Source organism: Pteropus alecto, unplaced genomic scaffold (genome assembly GCF_000325575.1).
Source record: "Pteropus alecto unplaced genomic scaffold, ASM32557v1 scaffold65, whole genome shotgun sequence".
Lineage (NCBI taxonomy): Eukaryota > Metazoa > Chordata > Mammalia > Chiroptera > Pteropodidae > Pteropus > Pteropus alecto.
This window is the reverse complement of record NW_006439191.1, coordinates 7891372-7911048: the sequence shown is the minus strand read 5'-3', so window position 1 is coordinate 7911048 and position 19677 is coordinate 7891372. Positions and strand designations below refer to the sequence as shown.

Genomic DNA, 19677 nt, shown 5'->3' with positions numbered 1-19677 from the left:
GTAGGGACTCATTTTCATTCAGTTCTGCAGTGTCAAAATAAGTGCCTTTTTCATTTTTAGCGATTAAATGAACTTTTCATTCAGAAATAGAGTGATGACTACCTTGCTGATATCATCTCTGGCAGCGTTAAGCACAGAAGAACTAATGGTCACTTCCGTGAAGACGTTGGACTCGGCCACCCACCAGCGAAGGACGTCAGCACCGTAAGGAGGCTCTCTGTTTGGGTCCTTGTCATTGAGGAAAAAACCATAAACATCAGTGGCTTTCAGTTCCAACCAGGTGAATAAATCTTTCAGGCACTCCTACTCAGAAGTGTGTGAACATAAAATATACCGGCACAGTAACGAAACGGGGCTATAATCCCAGAAATCAGGCTGCGCACTCCGCAACGCCGTCCACTGTGCAGGCGCCAGCTCCGGCCTCCCCGGGCGCGTCAGCTGCGCCCCCATCAGCCCGTGGGGACTCCCTGAGGTCAGCTGCGCCCCCCATAAGCCCATGGGGACTCCCTGAGGTCAGCTGCGCCCCCCCATCAGCCCGCGAGGACTCCCTGAGGTCAGCTGCGCCCCCCATCAGCCTGCGGGGACTCCCTGAGGTTAGCTGCGCCCCCCATCAGCCTGCGGGGACTCCCTGAGGTCAGCTGCGCCCCCTATCTGCCCCCAGGGGCTCCCTGAGGTCAGCTGCGCCCCCCATCAGCCCCCGGGGACTCCCTGAGGTCAGCTGCGCCCCCCATCAGCCCGCGGGGACTCCCTGATGTCAGGTGTGCCCCCTATCTGCCCCTAGGGACTCCCTGAGGTCAAGTGCGCCCCCTATCCGCCCCTGGGGACTCCCTGATGTCGGGTGTACCCCCTATCCGCCCCGGGAACTCCCTGACAGCTCCGTGATGTGGGGAGCGGGGATGGGGGCTGCTTCTCCCTTTCACTATTGCGCACCAACCCTGTCCATGGAGAAATGACTACTGGACAGTAGGAGGGCAGTACAAACCCAATGGAGTAAAGTAACGGGCACGCGCGTGCGTGCGTGTGCTTTAAACAACTTCAAAATAAACCAAATTATCAGCAACGTCAGATTTGATGTTCATTAACGGCATGCTGTAAAGTGTATAATTTTCAAGAATAATGAAACATGCATTTAGAAGCTGCAATCTCATTTTTCTTATACCGTTTGCTTTTAACTGTAAAATTACAGTTTACAAACTTTTAAAAGCTCAGACAATTAAAGAAGGGGTGGCATGGGCCAAGACCTAACTGAAGCGTCGGTCAGGTTGAAAGGGCCACAATCCCAGCCCTTCCCTTTTTTATAATCACATATTACTTAAGAGTCTAGTTTTAAAACATGGCAAGGCATCTGCTAGTCATATAAAATGGTTTTGTTTTTTTTTGTTGTTTTTTTTTTTTTACATTAAATTAACTACATTAAGGTTTTGGCTGCCAACTTAAGAGCCTCAAAACAAAATACATTTTTAGAGAACCACCTACTTGTCCTCCATTGATGACGACGTCGGGATCGATGACATTCCCAAGAGACTTGGACATCTTTTCTCCCTTTTCTCCGAGGGTAAATCCATGAACCACCACTGTCCTAAGAAGATAAATCAGCTATTATCATAAACACAGCTCTAATGATCTTTTTGAAGATGATTTATGGCTGAAAGAGAGTATCTTAATTTGACACAAAAATAGGATTTTTCTTGACAGATTACATATAAAAGTTTTTCTTGTAAGTCCGATTCTCAGCAGTCTATTCTTCATGATTGTTACATAGTAAGCTCTCTACTTATACAGAAAAATTTTTGATGTTTACATTCACTAAGCAAGTATTTCCTGAGCATCTATTATGTATTGATCTTGATCATTAAAACTAACCAAGAAAAAGTATGTCTTAAGAGCAGATTATCACCTTAAAATTATCTTCAAAAAGACAATTCGAGAGAAATCTACTGTTCTATTGGCTTATAAAAGCATGTTATATAAGAAACAAACATTTAAATTATTCTGAAATGGGTTTTCATTGTAAGACAGCAAAAAGCTTAAGCTCTTTAAGAATCTTTCTGATTAGGACCTCTATCCAGATATTTGAATGAGGAAAAGCAAGTTCTGTAACTAAATAAGGAATGTTTATGAAATTCACTAAAGGAACGTTCGTCGACTAGCCACGTGGGGATCTGCAGACAGGACCACGCGCTCCAGCTGCCCTCCGTCAACCCAGGCTGCCCTTCTCCACGCCCCCGTGTCCAGTCTCTCGGGTTTCCCGGCTCCTCCAGTCAGCGACGCTGCCTCCCCCGGGGGTCACGATCTGCATCAGTGACGAGACCTCTCCGTACTGCTGTCTCCCTTTTTCTCTCTTTCCTTCAAGCTCCTTTCTCTCATGAGACTGGAGACTGTGAGCTAATCAGAGGTGGCGTTTTACCACATACGTCACCAGTCAGCCCGGGCTTCGCACACTGGCCGGTGCCCGGCGGAAGGCCCCAGGTGTGACTTGTCAGCTCGGGTGTGTACTCACTTAAAAGGTGCTTTCTTCCTCACCGCCACGCTTGTTAACAAGGAAGACTGGAACCAACCGCCGAGCTGGTCTTTTCCTTCCAGGTACAGATCCGCCCTTTGGTCGGCACCTCAAAAATAAGCATTAAAAATTACAAAAATCTAATTAAAATAGAAAAACAAAAATGAGTGTGTGTCGAAGTATTAAAATAAAATTATTTCTTGTGCCATGCTATACTATACCCAATGGCTAGACCGCATTCACCTGACCTGTTACCCTCTCTGCCAATTTATTAATCAACATAAAAAAAATAAACGTTGGAGTGTGACCTCCCAAACCATAAATAATTAATGATACCATCTACATTAAGGACTGATTCATAATAATGACCAATATCAATATTTCCAGTTAAATACTTTATGAAAACAAACTGCTGTTTTTATTAATTTTGCAGTTATCGGCTGAGGGTCTAATAACTTTACGTGCTAATTCATTTGCTTCTCGTGTATCCCTATAAGGTAAGCATTACCGTCCCCACTCTACAGGTGGGCAAAGTGACACAGTGACAGGTTTTATCACGTGTCCAAGGTTATGCAGACAGTGAGCAGCACATACGGATTCTGAACCTATACAACCCGGCACCGAGTGCACGTGCTTAACCACGAAATCCAGTCAGAAAGAGAAGAACGTCTTACAAAGGGCAAATTATTAACTTCGAACCTGACAATGGCTCAGGCAACAGATAGGCAAACTGAGAAAGCCGCGTGAGCCGGAGGTGGGCTTGGAGGTAAGGGGGCGGGGATGGCTGATATGATTTGGGGGGCTGTGAAAAGACTCTATGAGAACGTGTCATTATACCTTTGTTCAAACCCACAGAATGCACAGCACCAGCAGTGACCCTCAGGTAAACTATGAACTCGGGGTGACGATGGTGTACCAACATAGGTTCATGAGTTGTAACAAATGCCCCCCTTCTGGTGGGGGTGCTGATGATGGGGGAGGCAGTCATCTGGGGGTGGGCAGGGGTATATGAGCTCTCTCATATACCTTCCCCTTAATTTTGCTGTGACCCTAAAGCTGCTCTAAAAAAATTAAGTCTTAAAAAAAAGATATGGCAAAAGAAAAAATGGCCATAAATAACAGAGTTAGTACATATATGTAATCAAGCCTGATGGCTACTTTAGCATTCGAGTGAACAGCTAATTCAGGAGCTGATACTCTATGATAAAGAACCATTCGGTCAACATAAGTAAGAATCATTTCAGTCAAGAATCATCAAGGGGGCTTAACTTCTAGCTGAAAATTTGGTGGGAAAACAGTCTTTCCATAGTCTTAAGGTACCGCCCTACCTGACATGTATTCATCTGGGGTGGGGGCTGGGGTGAGAAGTAACTTTACAACAGAGAAAACGGGCAGACACCACTTTGTGATCAAAGTCATACACAATCAGGAGGCATCATGTGACTCGATATAATACGCTGAAAAGACACAGTGCCACTTGTGTGGTATTCCCGCCGAAAACACATACTCTAAATCTAACCATGAGGACATAATACACAAACGCCAAATGAGGGACCCTCTGCAAAGTAAACAACTTGCACATCCATGAATGTCAAGGTCATGAAAGACAAGGAAAAATGAGACCAAAGAGACATGACAACAGAATGCAACAAGGGGTCCTGGACTGGATCGAAGACCCTGTTTATTTTTTCCTATAAATGACATTTCTGGGTGAAATTTGAATAGTATCTGTAGACAGATAACAAGATGGACTCAGTGTTAGCTTCCTGACTGTGATATTCGTATTGGTTCTATAAGAGACTGTCCGTTTTTAGGAAATATTCACTGAAATATTTAGGAATAAAAAAAAGCATCAAGTCTGTGACTTAAATGGTACAGAAAAGTTTATACGTACATACAGAGGAAGACTATTAAAAGCAAACGTGGTAAGATGTTAATGGAAATCGAGATGAAGGGTACACATATGGTACTTTACGCTATTCTGACTTTTTAAAAAAAGAACATGAGGTCTACGGGGAAGGCTACTTCCATATTTTAAATCTAAACTCATGACTCTAAGACGCCTCCATAATCTGTTTTATTTGTAAAATGATTTGGCCTCATGTCTAATATTAAGGATGCCGTGCTGTAGTCCTTACGTGAGGAGGAGTGTCTGGGTGGGGGAGGGGAGACAACGTGACAAGGACGGATTCAAGCCAGTTCAACTCAACCAGTTACCGAGCACTTACGACCTACAGGCCCTGTGCAGGACACGGGGCGGACCGTGAAGAAATCTGGTATCTGCTCTCTTGGAGCTGATAGCTAATAGGGCAGATCTTATGTTCAATAAGAAATATCTGTATTGGGTGCTATCGAGGCAAAAATACAGAGTACCTAGTCTATGCAGTTAGGAAAGTCTGAGATAATATAAAGAGATAAATGCATAAGCTGTAAGAAATGTTTCAGTCTCAACATGTGGAATATGCTACATCTATATCTGACTTTTCTTCCTCTACTGACTCATAATTTAAACTTTTCCAGTACTCAAACCCCATCCCACCCAAAATGTTAAATTCCTACCGGCAACCACATTTTGGATAAAGCAATAATCAATGAGACGGTGAATAACAAACTGCTAGTGGAAATACTTTCCTGAAGTAAAGTTAATAACAGAAAGTATCCCCAAACCCTCTTCATCTTGAAAAATGCCTACTTCTGGCCTAGTGAAATGATCAAAGACAGGCCCAAATTCTGGATTGTGTCATCTTAGAGAAATCATTGTCTCCAAGCCTTGGTTAACACAACTAAGAAACAAGGGGTTTAAATAATCTCTCAAATCTTTGCCAGCTCTAAGATTTTTAATTTTAAGAGAGCTGGTTGTTGCCTGTGACCTGAAGACAGCTCGGGCGCTGGCCCCACGCCACCTGCATCCAACCCCCGGGCGTGGCGCCTCCTGGCTGTGCAGCCTGAGCTTAACCTCCCATGCTTTCGACTCTTCTTCACGGAATCTACTCACCTTCTAAGGCTGTTGTAGAGAGTAAAGCAGAAATGTAACATACTCAGGACAACAAACAACATTCAGGAAATGTTCGTTATTACTAAGCTATATCATAAAAGGCATGCTAGCATTTCCTGTTGGAGAATTGAAGATTCTTCCTGGTATATTTTTTCAAAGTTTTATATGAAACGACACTTACAAAAATATTAGTTATACAAAACTATTTTTGAAATATATGGTCTCTGATCCTGTCCTAGGCCATCGGCCCATTAATAACAGCACAGCAAAATGGGCGACACGAACGGTAAAGTGTCAGTGTCTCTCCCACTCTCGTACATACTGAATAGGTAGAAACAGATAAGCAGAATATCATCCTAGAAACAGGAATTCCAGAAAATTTCCGCCAGCAAGAGCCTTTCAAGATGATGTGTGAAGAGAGCAGAGAAAAGTGGGGAACTAATTTAAAGAATAAATCAACTATTAAAAAAATTACTATCAAAGCAAAATCAGCAAAAGAAGCCTGAGTAACCTACGATTTCATTACTAATGGTTCACTTAGCTGAATTGATGAATTTTGAGCAAGATCATATTTAAGAAGGCAAGTTGTAGAACTAACGTTAACATATTTGGCAAAACTACCACTTAATCTACGTAACATCTGAAAATAATTTAAACCAAAAGTAATGACTAATAATATGCTAAAATACAATTATTTTTTGAAATTTGGCTCTTTTAAAAGTAGTGTTGTTTATGTCCTTAAAAGGGCAACCTTTTTAAAGTTATTTGTAAATCTGTTTCTGTTTAAAAAAAATCTACCTACTTCGTCATTTTTCTATGGGGAAAAATAATCAGAAATGAAATGGAAAAGGTATTTTAAAAATGTAATTACTTCGGTGAGTGATGGATAAACTATGGTACTTTCCAACAACAGGATATTATTCAGTGCTAAAAAGAAAAAAGCTACCTGGCCAGGAAAGACACGGAGGAACCTTGGACGCATGTTAAAAGCAGCCAATCTGAAAAGGCCACATAACATATGACTCCAACTATATAAAATTCTGGAAAGGGCAAAACTATGGTGGTAGTAAAAGGATCAGTAGTTAAAGGATCAGTAGTTGCCAGGGGTAACAGAGAGGGAGGGATAAAGAGGTGATGCAGAAGACTGTTTAGGGCAGTAGAACAATTCTGTGTGATACTGTAATGAATACATGTGACTACACATTTGTCAAAAACCACAGAATGTACATCACCAAGAACAAACTCTAACGTAAACGGTGGACTTTGGGTGATTACGATGTCAGTGGAGGTTCGTCAACAGTTATGAATACCGTTTTTTGGGGGAAAGGACGACAGAGGGCACGGAAACTCTGTGCTCTGCTTTCCACCCAATTATGTGGTGAACCTAAAACTTCTCTAAAAAATAAGTCTATTTCGAATTTCCTTAAAAACAAACAAAAAAAACACACATTAATTTTTAAATCACTGCAATAATGTCTTTGGTAAATGCTTAAAAATATGGGTATGATTCATTACCTATTTATGATTCACTTAAAAATGCCATTCCCTCTCAGAAACTTTTCAAATCTCAATTTCTTAAATTCTATTGGCCTTGAACTCACAATGAAATAGGTACTTGACCTGGTGTCAAAATTCACAAGCCAAATGTTTCCCTGCTATGAAATTTGTCAGCGAAAAATGAAAGCACTTGTGCATGCTTTATAATCACCAAATTCCTCTTGTTAAACAGTAGGACCGATGAAGACTGGTAGCTAAAATTAAACTCAGAAATCAAGCTGATTTTCTTTTGCAATAATGTACTCTTCAGGAAATAAGCAGACATTAAATTATTTCACATTAGACTTAGTCAAACCATTTAAAAACAAAAGTACGAAAAGTACAATAATTCTCAGAAAGTAGGTGACTTTTTTTTTTAAAGGAAAGCTACCTTTGCTTTCTGGCTTTTTGGACTATGAATTCCCTGAGTATCGTTACTGTTTCTTCGTTCTTATTGCCTATCTTTTGATTTTTGTTTTTTAATCACGAAAGAATTAAAGGGAGAAAAAAATAAAATATAGCCAATTAATCTAATTCTTATGACTGATCTCAAAAAATTTTTATTTATATATTTACTTTTTTTGAGGAGGAATGAGGGATCTGAATGAAAAAGGATAAACTAAAATCAGGCTTACGCATTACTATAACGGCGGTTTATTCATGTTCTGGCAGCCTTCTATGCAGGCAACACATATGTTTAAATAACAAATTTTCTTCTTTTGAATTAATGACCTAATATGACAAAGAAAAACATGATTTGCTAACCAAGTGTTTTTTTTTTTTTTTTACCACTAATTTCATTTAATAAAATATTTCCATCACATCCAAACATTTGGTTGAGACCATCACGAATGAGCAACAGAGCGCCTGACCTCCGCCAGCACCACGGACAGCGGCACGGGTGGGTTTTATGGCGTTTTCCGGCATTTCCCGCAGTTTGACCGAGGGTAACTTGCACTGCTGCCCTGAGCGCAAAACCATTTCAGAAATTAAAGAGCGATGCTGCCACTGGGGCTCTTCTCACCGAGGCCGGGCGCCAACTCTGCAACACAAGCGCTCTCGCCCACACGCACACTCTTGGGATCCCGCTGCGCCCAGTGCCGTGGTCGGTAACTAACTGTTTCCTGCTTATAACATCGACTGCCTACCTTACCGGGTGTTGCTTGCCTACGTTTTCAATATAATTTAGGAAAACAAAGTACCTAAACTTACAATAGTTTCTCTTAAATATGCTAGGAGACACTTACGGAATATTTCTGGAAGTTACTAAATAAAAATTGTAAAAATGTTATTAACATGTTATTAAAATGTAACTTACGTTCGGGCATGCTGAATTATGCTGTACATTTTAGCCATAATACAGAGTAAACAAGAACTTACATGCATTTTGCTTTTCAAATTTCCTAAGCTGGAAAAAAGGCCCAAATGAAGGAACACGTACACCTACCAGGAGCCACACTGCAGCCCTTCCTCCCCAGAGAGGCCGAGAACCAGACGTGTCCTGCAAGTGAAGCCTGAGGACCGTCTCTTCCATCCCTTCAACAACGGCCCGCTGCAGACATCTAGCACTCCCCTGGCTCCGGAGAGCACGCAGGGTCTCCTGGGTCCAGCTGGCCCTTGGCAGCACCGCGAGGGACTGTCCGAGCCATCAGCGCTCCCCGCCGCCTCGCGCCTGCCTTCGCCCTCGCAGTGATGACAAGCCACAGTCCTCACTTTAACGTTTCGCTCAGTATCCTCGAGGACATGTCTTCTCCAGCATCTAAAGACACCCCCTGTGTGCCGGGCCCTGCCGCTCCTTCCTCGCTCCTGCCCAACCTCCCCCTTCCCTTCAGCAGTGAGTCAAGGCTTAACCTAACCACGGGTCTAAAGTGAGTCAGTCAGCTGTCCGTGCGGGGCAGGGAGGCAGGGGGAGCTGTGACAAGGCGACACAGTCTAGAAGAACGAGAACTGAAAACTCAGGGTACCTGAGTTCTAGTCTGACTCTACACTGTGCATCACCTTAATGTGCCTCTAATCAAGCGCATTTCCTCTTCTGAAAAATGCTGGGGTCAAACCCTTTCGGTGAATTCCAAACTTTGTTTTACAAACTGGGTGCCTTGAGGTTGCCAGATGGGCCAAGGAGGTTAAGAGGAGGGACAATATTCTCATTTGCATCTATCTTACGGATTGTGGTTCTATACAAAATTTCATTTGGAAAAAAAAGTTTAAAAATCATTGGATTGAATGATCTCTGGAGGTCCTTCCACATCAAAATTACACTATATCTTTCAAATTAAGCAAAAAATAAACGAGTTCTTGATTACAGTTTTTTTTCTAAGTAATATTTATGTATTTTTAAAACTGCTTAACTGGCATGTAAAGTATTATTTAAAATTACCTGGAAGAACGTAAGACCATGAAGTTCCACTATCGAACCAGATGTCCAGAATATCCTGGCCTGGCACATACTCCAAGGCATCGGGACCGCCAACCTAGGAAGACAATGTAAAGGCATTTTAATTATGCTAAGAACGTACACAATAAATACCCCAAAGAGTCCTGAGGAAACGAAATACTTACAATCATTACATTCACATTTTAAAATAAAATTTAAAACATTTAAAGACATTTCAATTAAGTACGACCGGCTCATTTGCATGTAAAAGTGACTATGGCCACTTAATGACATATTTATTAATGTTAATAACACTTTACTTTCTTAAAAGTATCTTCCAATTTGGATTTGTTGGCGTACGATGCAATCGGTTAACTCTAATTCAGATCCTACGAGGTCCTGATGTACCAACGCTGTTCTCTCGCGGTCACGATTACACCTCATCAGTTAAAATCTTGTCCCTCACTGAGGACAAATAACCCTCTCCCTCTGCTGCTGTATTAAATGTCAAGCTTCTCCGGCTAAACGAAAATGTCGACTCTCAAAATGCACTAGCTCGTAATTTGCAGTGGACAAACTCATTGACTACGTAATAATGGAACTACTTTCTTAACTCCCAAGAATCCTTCCTGTCGTTACTAAGTCATGCAATAAGCACAAAGACTGTTGGATACACAGAGAAACTCACCTGCGATAAGACTTCTTCTGGAAGAAGTTGCTCAGGAGGCAGCGTCCACCACACGTCACTGCCATGTTGTTCCACTAGTTTAATAATATGCTCAACGGTCTGGCTGTTTTGGGGGGGAGGAGGGCAAGATAGAACTGTTCAGAAAACTACTGCGCGGGCACCAAACACGTTACAATTACGAAATAGGAATATTTTTTTCCTACTGCAGGACATTTTTCCTATCTTTCCCCCCCCAAACTTTATGGTAGTATCTTCAATGACTTGCTTCCTTGGCTGTCATCTTAAATTCAATATAAATAATACCAGTATCTCGAGAATAGAATAAATCATATGTATCCTTTAAAAGAAGAAAAAAGATGTCTCCTGAGATCCCAATTTCAGTTATTGATTTCCCTACTTCTGTTGATCTATTTTCCACTTGGTACCTATATTCCAAACCTAACTATCTCCCCACTCCAATTTCTGCCCAAATTAAACCACATTCTGACAGTTCTATCCTTGAAACCTGTTCTTTGTCCTAATACCATCAGTCCAACCTCACTGCGTCGATACTAGACTGATGCAATGGTCTGACTTTTCCCCAATTCTCACCCCTTTAATTTCATGACACAGCTTTGAGAGAGCTGCATTTATAAAACTGCATTACACTAATCCCCTCTCAGAAACTTCCAGTGCCTCACTGCTCACAGGACTGGGTCCAGCTCTGCCCAAGAGCAATGCCATACTGGAACGTAGCTTCTGACAAGATACCCAGGCTCATGTCCTCGCTCCCACTGTTAACACGTGACCATGCACGAATGCTCAAACTTCTCTAACTCTTGGCGGCTGTACAACTCATTTGTTCCAAAATATCTGAGCTCCTCCAACGTCTTGGACACTGTTCCAGGCACTGGAGACAAAGCAATTACAAGGCAGCTATGATTCCTGCCCTAATGGCACTTATATTTTAGTGATCCCAGACCCTTCCCTTCGAATGACGGCCAACTAAATGAGATGATTCGTGTAAAACGTATCACAGTGCCTAACACAACAGAAAGCCAATAAATGCTTATCGAATGAATAGTGAAACTCATTTCTTTGGGAAGAGACAGAATTATACGTTACTTGGAAATTAAACTAAGGGGGGAATTTATACTAAGTTTTCTCACAGGAACAACATACTTTTATTGTCACAACTTTATTGACATTACAAATTCCTCTGTTGCTATCCACTGAGTCACTGTATAGATAATGGTCAAGAGCATGGGCCCTGGAGCCAGTCAGCTTGGGTTTAACTCCTGGGTCCAGCACCTTCTAGCTATGTGACTCTTGGCTAAGCACTTAACATTTCTGTACCTGGCCTGTAAAATGCAAATAGTATCATTAAGCGAGCTATTATGGATATTAATCAAGCTTATATATTAAATGCCTAAACAGTGTCTGGTACCCATTAGTAAGACTTATGTAAGCATTAACTATTATTCTAACCGATTCTCTGAAGTCAGGTAAATTTAGACAGTTAACTTTGTTAACTAATTACCAAACACATACCCATATTAATATTTAAATTAATTAAAATACATATACTAAATCTAACTTCTGTATTATCCTTTCTACCATGCTCCATTAATGCAAGTAACTAAGAACAAACCGTAGGTCCATGAGAGCTGATCTCTCATGAAGAGAGTAATGGACAGGAAAAAGCTTTAAATGCTTAATCTGGATCTACTTTTAAATCATGATGGCGTAGGGTGAATCACTTAGCTTCCCTGGGTCTGATAATTCAGATAAAATGAAATGTTTATAAAAAAAGTAGAAAGCAAAAGTCAAATAGGTATTATAAATTAAATATGCTCTATACACTGAAATTTTAAATACCTTACGATAGCAAAACGTTGCTAAATTGGTATACTATGAAGGACAGACTGAAAAGTATAATGCTACCAGCATCTCTTTTGAAGAAATGATAAACGAGAATGTCAAAAGGGGCACGAGTCCACATTCCTAGTACAACCACACATTTTAGCTGGACTTTCACAGTAAAGATAAACTCTTGTGATGAGACCATAAAAACTGTGTGTAATAACTAATTATATGACAATATTTGGTTACTTATTACTATTTTATGCAGTCGCAGAGAACATTTTATCAGTTAAGAAAATACGAACAGTATAATAGAAAACTGAAATAAACCAATGCTACTAAGAACTGAGAAAGAGACATCAGCAAATTACATTTACACACACACGCGATCGGTCCATATGCTTTCATGTCGATTATGACATTTTCATCAAAAAGAACGAGTCTCAAAATGAGTGTCATTTGCCTTTTTATTTTTAGAATGTTATTAGATTGTAATTTCAGTAAAGTAGTCAAAGTCTTAAATATGTTGGAAATAAAATACAAAAGTCAATGCGAATGGTTCACATTTCATAATTGAGAAAATGAGGTAGAAATGTTAGGCCCAATATTATTCATCAAAATAAAAGCATTTTTGAGTACACCACTTTTGTGTACACATACTTTTCAAAGCCCTTCACAAGCAGTTGTTAATTGGATTCACAGAAAAACGTATTAGGTAGCTCTTGATAGGTCAACTGTTCTGTGCCTCGAGATTCCTTAACAGCCACGAGCCTAAGTGAGTAACGCAGAGAGCCAGGCCTGGAACGTGGCTCCTGAATCACGGCTCAAGCCTGTTCTGACTTCTCCGTTCAGCCTAACTCATCTAGAGAGACGACCGCCGTAACCGTGAGCTCAAACTCTTAGTTTCTCCCGTTTGCTAATAAGCAAAGGCAAAAAGACTCCCATCACCAAGGTCGCAATGAAACCATGGCCCAGAGAGGAAGGCAGGGCCCCAGGAGGCTCCGGAGATTAGGGCGTTGACAGAACAAGCGCCAAGTCCGAAGCTCGGCCTCTGCTTGTGACTTGTTAGACGACAGGAAAACGACATGTTACTTTGCTGAGCTGGTTTCTATGAACACAGGGAACAGCTGTGAGAAAAAGGGCTACGTGAAAACTTTTATGAAGAAAAGAGTCCTAATATTTTAGTCAGTAACTTAAAACTATAATTTACTAGATGATACACATTCAGTTTAGAATGCCAAATCTAACCCTAAAGAGACAGTTCTTTTTTAGATCCTCAAGTAGCAGATAATTCAATGAAGATTTAGCATTACATTTTAAGTACTAGTAAACTATACTCCAGAGTCTGAATCTATAACTGAAAATACCCAACAACAAAGATTCTCCTTTTGCAGCTGGAACATTAAGGCAACTAGAAAACCCCACCGCGTTTGGTCCACCGCCTCCGGTCACACTGACATTTGAGTTGTAATTGCTCCATTTTCTCCATACTATTCTGAAATCTTAGACAGCTATATTACTTATATTTTTTAAATGAAAGTTTAAAACAAAATTAAAAAACAAACGAAGTGAAAATAAACACACTCGACCTACAAACTTGAGGTTTGCTGGATTGCAGAAGAAACTTAATGTTCGAACAAAATCTGAAAAGATAATTTGGAAAAAATACAAATAAAGGCTGCGCAAGTGCTCGAAAGATATTCATTATAGCGCGACAGCAAAACTAAGAAATAGCCAAATACTGGATGGGCTACGTTTATTTGATTTTCATACACAGGGACCCAGGCAACCATTAAAAGCTGAGCTCCCATGCTTAATGGCTGCAAATTCATTCTTCTAAAATTGACTTTTTAAAAAATTTATTATGTAATTATCTAATTATACAGTTGTTTATAAACAACTGTATTAAGCATCCTTATATATGCATCTTTGTATAAAACATCAGGTCTCTTATTTCTCTGAGATAAATACTTAAAAGGGTAATTTCTTTCTAACGAACTGAGATCATGCTTTGAAATTTTTTAAAACAATTTTATAGGCATTTCTTAGTGTTAGTAATTATTCTTCAGGAAAAAAAATGGAAGAAGTCAAAAATCTGTCTTTGGAAATTTCAGAAATTTTGTTAATCATCTCCTATCTTAGTTAATTTATAACCTTAAGATCAGGGTAAATTATGGTTGACAAAAGTGAAACCACTTATCACTCCATAATCTATACGCTTCCATTTTAATGGTGTATTTCATAAAGCAATAAGTCCATCATAAAACTCTGCACTTTACGCAAGAGCCTTATCTCAACACATGCACTACGTGTCCCTTATGTTTCAAGCAGTGAAACCCATTAGGTAGCCGGAGCAACTCTAACACCAGCCAGTCATCGTGGACTCGGAAGCGACACAGGCTGACCGCTGATGCGGCGAGGTCCTGGAAATGAAGAGCTTGAGGGTTACTTGGTAATGAAGAAACCGCTGCTGTCATCCCAACGTTTCCTGCGTTCTGTCTTTATAAAAGCAAAAATATTAAGGACTGTGAGACAACTCATCTTCTGTAAGTTACTGGAAGAAGAGTGAGGTAAGAGGCTAAATGTTTTGTTTATTTACTAAATTTAATTCCAGAACACACTGAAATTTGAGGAAACTTTCTAATTGAATACTATACTGGAGTGACAGAAAATGGTCTTGGAGAAACTTTTATTTAAAGAGTATTAACATGACAAAAATTTGAGGTAGCTAAAGTTTACACTCAAATTAGACTGGAAATCCCTTGCCTATTTCTAGTAAATTTCTTATAAAGTCCAGAAATTGGGAGCTAAGCACATGTTAACTATTATATTAATATTGTTAAATGAATTACAATCATCTGAGATGGTGAAAAAAATTTAACTTCTTTTCTTTCCTAGGTAGCAAGTGTTTCTGTATTTTACCTTTTTATGCAAAAAGACTTATTTTGTCTTTATTTACTAGGAATCAATTTCCACCTGAATTAAAATAGGTAACAGATTCAGAAAAGTGACCAATGATGTCAAAAACACGTGGAACTGAGAAAATACAAGTGTGAATATAAAGTGCAAATGGGAACATTAATTCAAATCAAAATTAAACTGTTGCAAATATGTCAACCTCTGAACTTATTTAGAACATGAACAAAGGAAGATTTTCTTCTGTGAAATAAGTACAGTAGGAGTATTTACAGACTTTCATCAGGAAAAGCTGAAGGAATCTTGATGCACTTGTTGGAATTATCGAGTGTAACAGCAACTCCATGTGGGCTGTGTACCAACTTCCAGTGGAGATGCTGTTACTTTTGATGGTTACCAACTCACTACAATAAAAAGGCATGTCCAAGACAGACAGAAAATCGGGGTCACTTGATTCATGTGAATAAGGAAAAAAGGTAAGCTTTCATGCTGTCCTAAAAAACTGACAAACAATTAGGAATTAACATCCATTTTCTTAAATCAAGTGTCATGTCACATAAAAGACCCGACAATGGAAGATTAATCAACATTGAGCCACGGTGTTGGAGGAGAGGTCACAGGATGTGACTGACCGAAAGCTCTTCGCCCCCTCCCTGTCCATGGAACATGCATTCCCCTTGCCCTCCTGTGTGAGAAGCTGCTCGGTGACACAGCCGTGATCGCATGGAGCTGCTGAGACCCTCTGGATGCTTTATGTGCCTGAACCGAGTGAAGGCCTCCGTCACCAACTTCTAAGACGTGGCAGCAGATACGGAGATGCTCTCGTCCTGTGGTTGCCCAAGACGAGCCGTAAGTTAAGTTCCTGGGTTTGTCAGCCTGCCACCTACCAACCTGGAGTGGGCGGCCTCTGTCTGTGGTCTCTCCCTGTCATCTGTGTATGGAGCTAAGTCGTGAACTAATGAATGGTGCACAGGAAAATGACCTATGAATCGACAGACAGTATAGTCAAGTGTGTCTGTCATTTCTATAGGCCAATATTCTGTATATCTTTGTTACTTCAAAATCAGAAACCGAAGAACACCATGCAAACAACACAGAATGTAACGACCATGTCAATGAACGGAGCATAAATAAAACATAAATGGTACAAAGCTCGCATTTCTTTCACTAGCTTAGAAATCGATCCATATTGCATTTTACTGTCATGATTAAATGATGGTCAGATGAACCAGTCTGCTTTACTGACTAATATGTACGTATGGTCTACCTCGATTCAAGAAGATTCCCTAAGAAAAACTGGTTCTCTTAATACTGAAAAGAAAGAGAAACACTGACAAAGGCTTGTAAACATTCCTTAACGGAAAAACTTCCAGGGTGGGATTTTAAACACCACTTGTGTGAATTTATCTCAACTTTAATTCTTAGAGGTGTTAAGGTATTAGCACTGCATATAGGATCAAGCTCTCAATTTAAAAAAAAACATAAGCAACGCTATTTAGGCCAGAGAGTCTCGGCTCCAAATTGTAAAACATACTCTTCCTCCTCACGCCCGAAGTCTGAATTCCTCAACCTGGTATTCGAGTGTCACTACAGTTTGTCCCAGCCGCTCTTTCTTCGTGTTCATCTTTCTGAAATTCCCCCTCATGTACCCTACAGTCCGTTACGGCTCCTACGCGCATGCTCTGCCTTCCTGCCGCCCGGTCCTCAGCTCTTGCGGATCCCGCCCTGACCCACAAGGCCTCACTCGAATGCCGCAGCCTCTGCAAGGGGAGAGGATGAGCTGTCCTATGGTCCAACATCTGCCAAGGCGCAGCCTCCAGTTCCTCCCTGAGACACGCTGCCGCAGCTGTCACATCACCCAGGTAGCGACAACCAAGCAGTGATACGACATATTTCCAATTGAAAAGGAACCGTCACAGAAAAGATGCCAAACTACCTAATATGTGGCTATAAGCGATTAAATTAAAACAAACGAAAAACCGCTTTAACCAACATTTTAAAACACTCTGAAATACATGTTTTCCCAAATATACCACCTAAAGAAATCCGACAATGTTGACCATGAGAAGTAGAACCTTTTTCCAAACGTGACGAGCCACGTTTGGCTTGTCATTCCAAGGGAGGGAATGCAACTCGGTCTACAGTCTCTGGAACCCCATTACTTGACGGCCTCCGTGCCCTCAAAAATTTCGTCGCTGTACAAGCTTTTCTACTCTGAACTGTTTACTATGTCTATGTATTATCCTTCCAAATTTAAAATGAAAAAAACTTAAGGAAAAACAATTGAGAATGTGATCACCACTAAAATAAATGTAATTTTGTACATTTAACTATATTATAGTTTCTTAGATTTTAAGTCATGGAGTCAATCACATGATGCCATCACTACGGGAGGGGGAGCACGCTCAGTAAGAGAGGGACTCCATTTCCTAAAGAAAAATTACACGCCGAGATCCCCCCCACTAACTACTACTCATCTCTGGATTCCTGTTACCTTACTCCAGCACGATGCCAGGCACACAGCCAGGAACAAGGAAGTCTCATTAAAAAAAAAAAAAAAATTGAAAGTCTCTGCGTCTAAGTATCAATATTGAAAAACTATAGCTGTTAAAATTTCAATCATATGAAAGGATCTTTTTTTTTTTTTGAAATTTACATTTTATCCCAGCTAAAGATTACTTCAGAATATTTTATTGAACATATATCAGCTCTCAATAGTCTACTGTTTTTCCACTTCGAGAAAACACAACTTGCTTTAAAATGTTGAAAAACTTTAGGAAATTCTACCTGTTGATCAGGAATTCATCTTTCGTCTTATGATGAAACACAGGGATCGGAACGCCCCAAGCTCTCTGCCGTGATATACACCAATACGGCCGCCTGTCCATCATTTCGACCATGGCATTCTGGGCCGATCCGGGAATAAATTTCACTTTTTTTAACAATTCCTGCAATTGATTCACAAATCAAGTCCAGTGAAAGAATTTTCTAGAACTGTTACTATTTATCCTAATACAGTTCTTTATCTTTAGCTGTTTATACTCATTCACATACCCCCCCTTCACCTCACCCACACCCCCACCCCCCAAAACTAAACTGAAAAGCTACAGATCTCAGAGCAAATGAGGCTAAGTTAAAACAGGGCCAGAAAGGACCCAATAAATAACATCGAGACCAGACATCACCCTTGGAAAACGTGACAAAAAATTTTACACCAATTTTCAAATACCCTAATCAAAACTGGTAATAACAGGTTTAGAAGTATTACGCTTCTGTAAACTACACTTAAAAATCAATTCAAAATTGACTTCGATCTGTTTTTTTAATGCTTAAAAAAACATAAGCTGTGTCATAGGTTGACAAGGATTGCAATATAACCCAACTTTAAATAATATGGTTTAAAACATAGAAAACACTTCCTTAAAATACATTACTTCCTATTTACTTAATCTCTCTCAAGAACCCTCCCTCCTTCCACCAAACAAGAGTTGTAAACTACTAGCATTTGATTTCCCTTGTCAATTACCAAGATACATTATATAGAAAAAATGGTAAAAAGCTCAAAAAAGGCCAAAATACATTAACTTCACTTTTTAAATCTATCCATTAATAAGAGCATTTTTATGTTTCTAGTTTCACATTTAAACAGCTTCCTCACGTACCTCAACTATGAGAAATCTCCTACCCCAAAGCCATTTGGCAGAATGGCAGTATCTACAATCGACCTGATTAATCCTTGGTTTAAAAATCCGAGAAATGTGAATACTGATGGGTACATTGATTTTCTTAAGAACGAACTACTTTTTTAAGGTGGTGATAATGGCATTGTAGTTATGTTTTAAAGAGTCTATCTTTCAGATATACGTGCTGAAATGTTTACGGAAAAAATAATGCCTGAAATTTGTTTCCAAATCATCGAATGGGTGGAGTGAGAAGCAGTAGGAAGGGTGAGATTAAAAACGAAACTGCCGGAGTGGATGACTGAAGCTGGGGGACAGAAACACGGATGACACTGCTCTATTTCTGCAAAGAGCAACTGCAAATTGTATACATAAACATTAAAAAAATACTTGGCTTTAGCATATTGCATTCGATTTAGTTGTTCTGAACCAAACGATCTGTGCAGAGCAGAAAGTTACAAATTTTAACACTTACAAGTAAGGAAAATAAGCTTCACGGGAATGCAAAAAACAAAAACCCAGTTCAGATCACAGCTGTCCCCTCTACAGGGATACAGAAAACCTGAAATGCTACACATAGCTTTGGCAAGGGCCCCAAACTGCCAGGCCAACAAATAAACTATTACAAAATATAGTAATGCGGCAGACGGCGAGCTATAAAGCACGCTGTGTGTTCAGCCTGGTTAAGTATATATTTGAGCTCTTTCATTCAATAGCATCGAGTTGCTTGACATACATACAAATACACGCAAGCACCGAAAGAGCCCAAATCCATATTAATGCTGAGAACATCAGCTATAAAGTATTTATTAACGCAAAGCGACAACTTTTCAACCTTAAGATGGCGAAGGGTTTTAAAGGCGTGTTTTGAATGCTCGTGTGCCGGACTACTGTTCTGGAAACTTTCATTCACTTGTTCCACGAGGGAAGCACTATCGTCACCTCTACGAAGATGAGGAGACCGAGCTCTGAAAGGTGAACTTGCCAAACTCCATTCCGTCCTCATCCCGTGCAGCTTTCACTACACTGGGCAGGAAATCTGGGCCTGACTTAACCCCTCGGAGCCCGATTTTCCACACGTGTGTGATGACGGGACAGAAACCAAGGTCCTGACAGATCTAAGAGGCTACAATGTCATGAAACCAA

General features: G+C 40.2%; 1 protein-coding gene across 1 annotated transcript in view; it reads right to left on the bottom strand.

Moving 5' to 3' along the window:
- IARS2 (isoleucyl-tRNA synthetase 2, mitochondrial) overlaps positions 1-19677 on the bottom strand; it is a 41170-nt gene that overhangs the window by 6242 nt on the left and 15251 nt on the right. The window contains exons 12-17 of the mRNA XM_006916232.3: positions 17639-17799; positions 10094-10196; positions 9409-9502; positions 2501-2609; positions 1477-1579; positions 103-228 (exon numbers count right to left, since the gene is read on the bottom strand). Of these exons, the coding sequence (XP_006916294.1) occupies positions 103-228; positions 1477-1579; positions 2501-2609; positions 9409-9502; positions 10094-10196; positions 17639-17799 (696 nt within the window). The remainder of the gene's footprint in view (positions 1-102; positions 229-1476; positions 1580-2500; positions 2610-9408; positions 9503-10093; positions 10197-17638; positions 17800-19677) is intronic.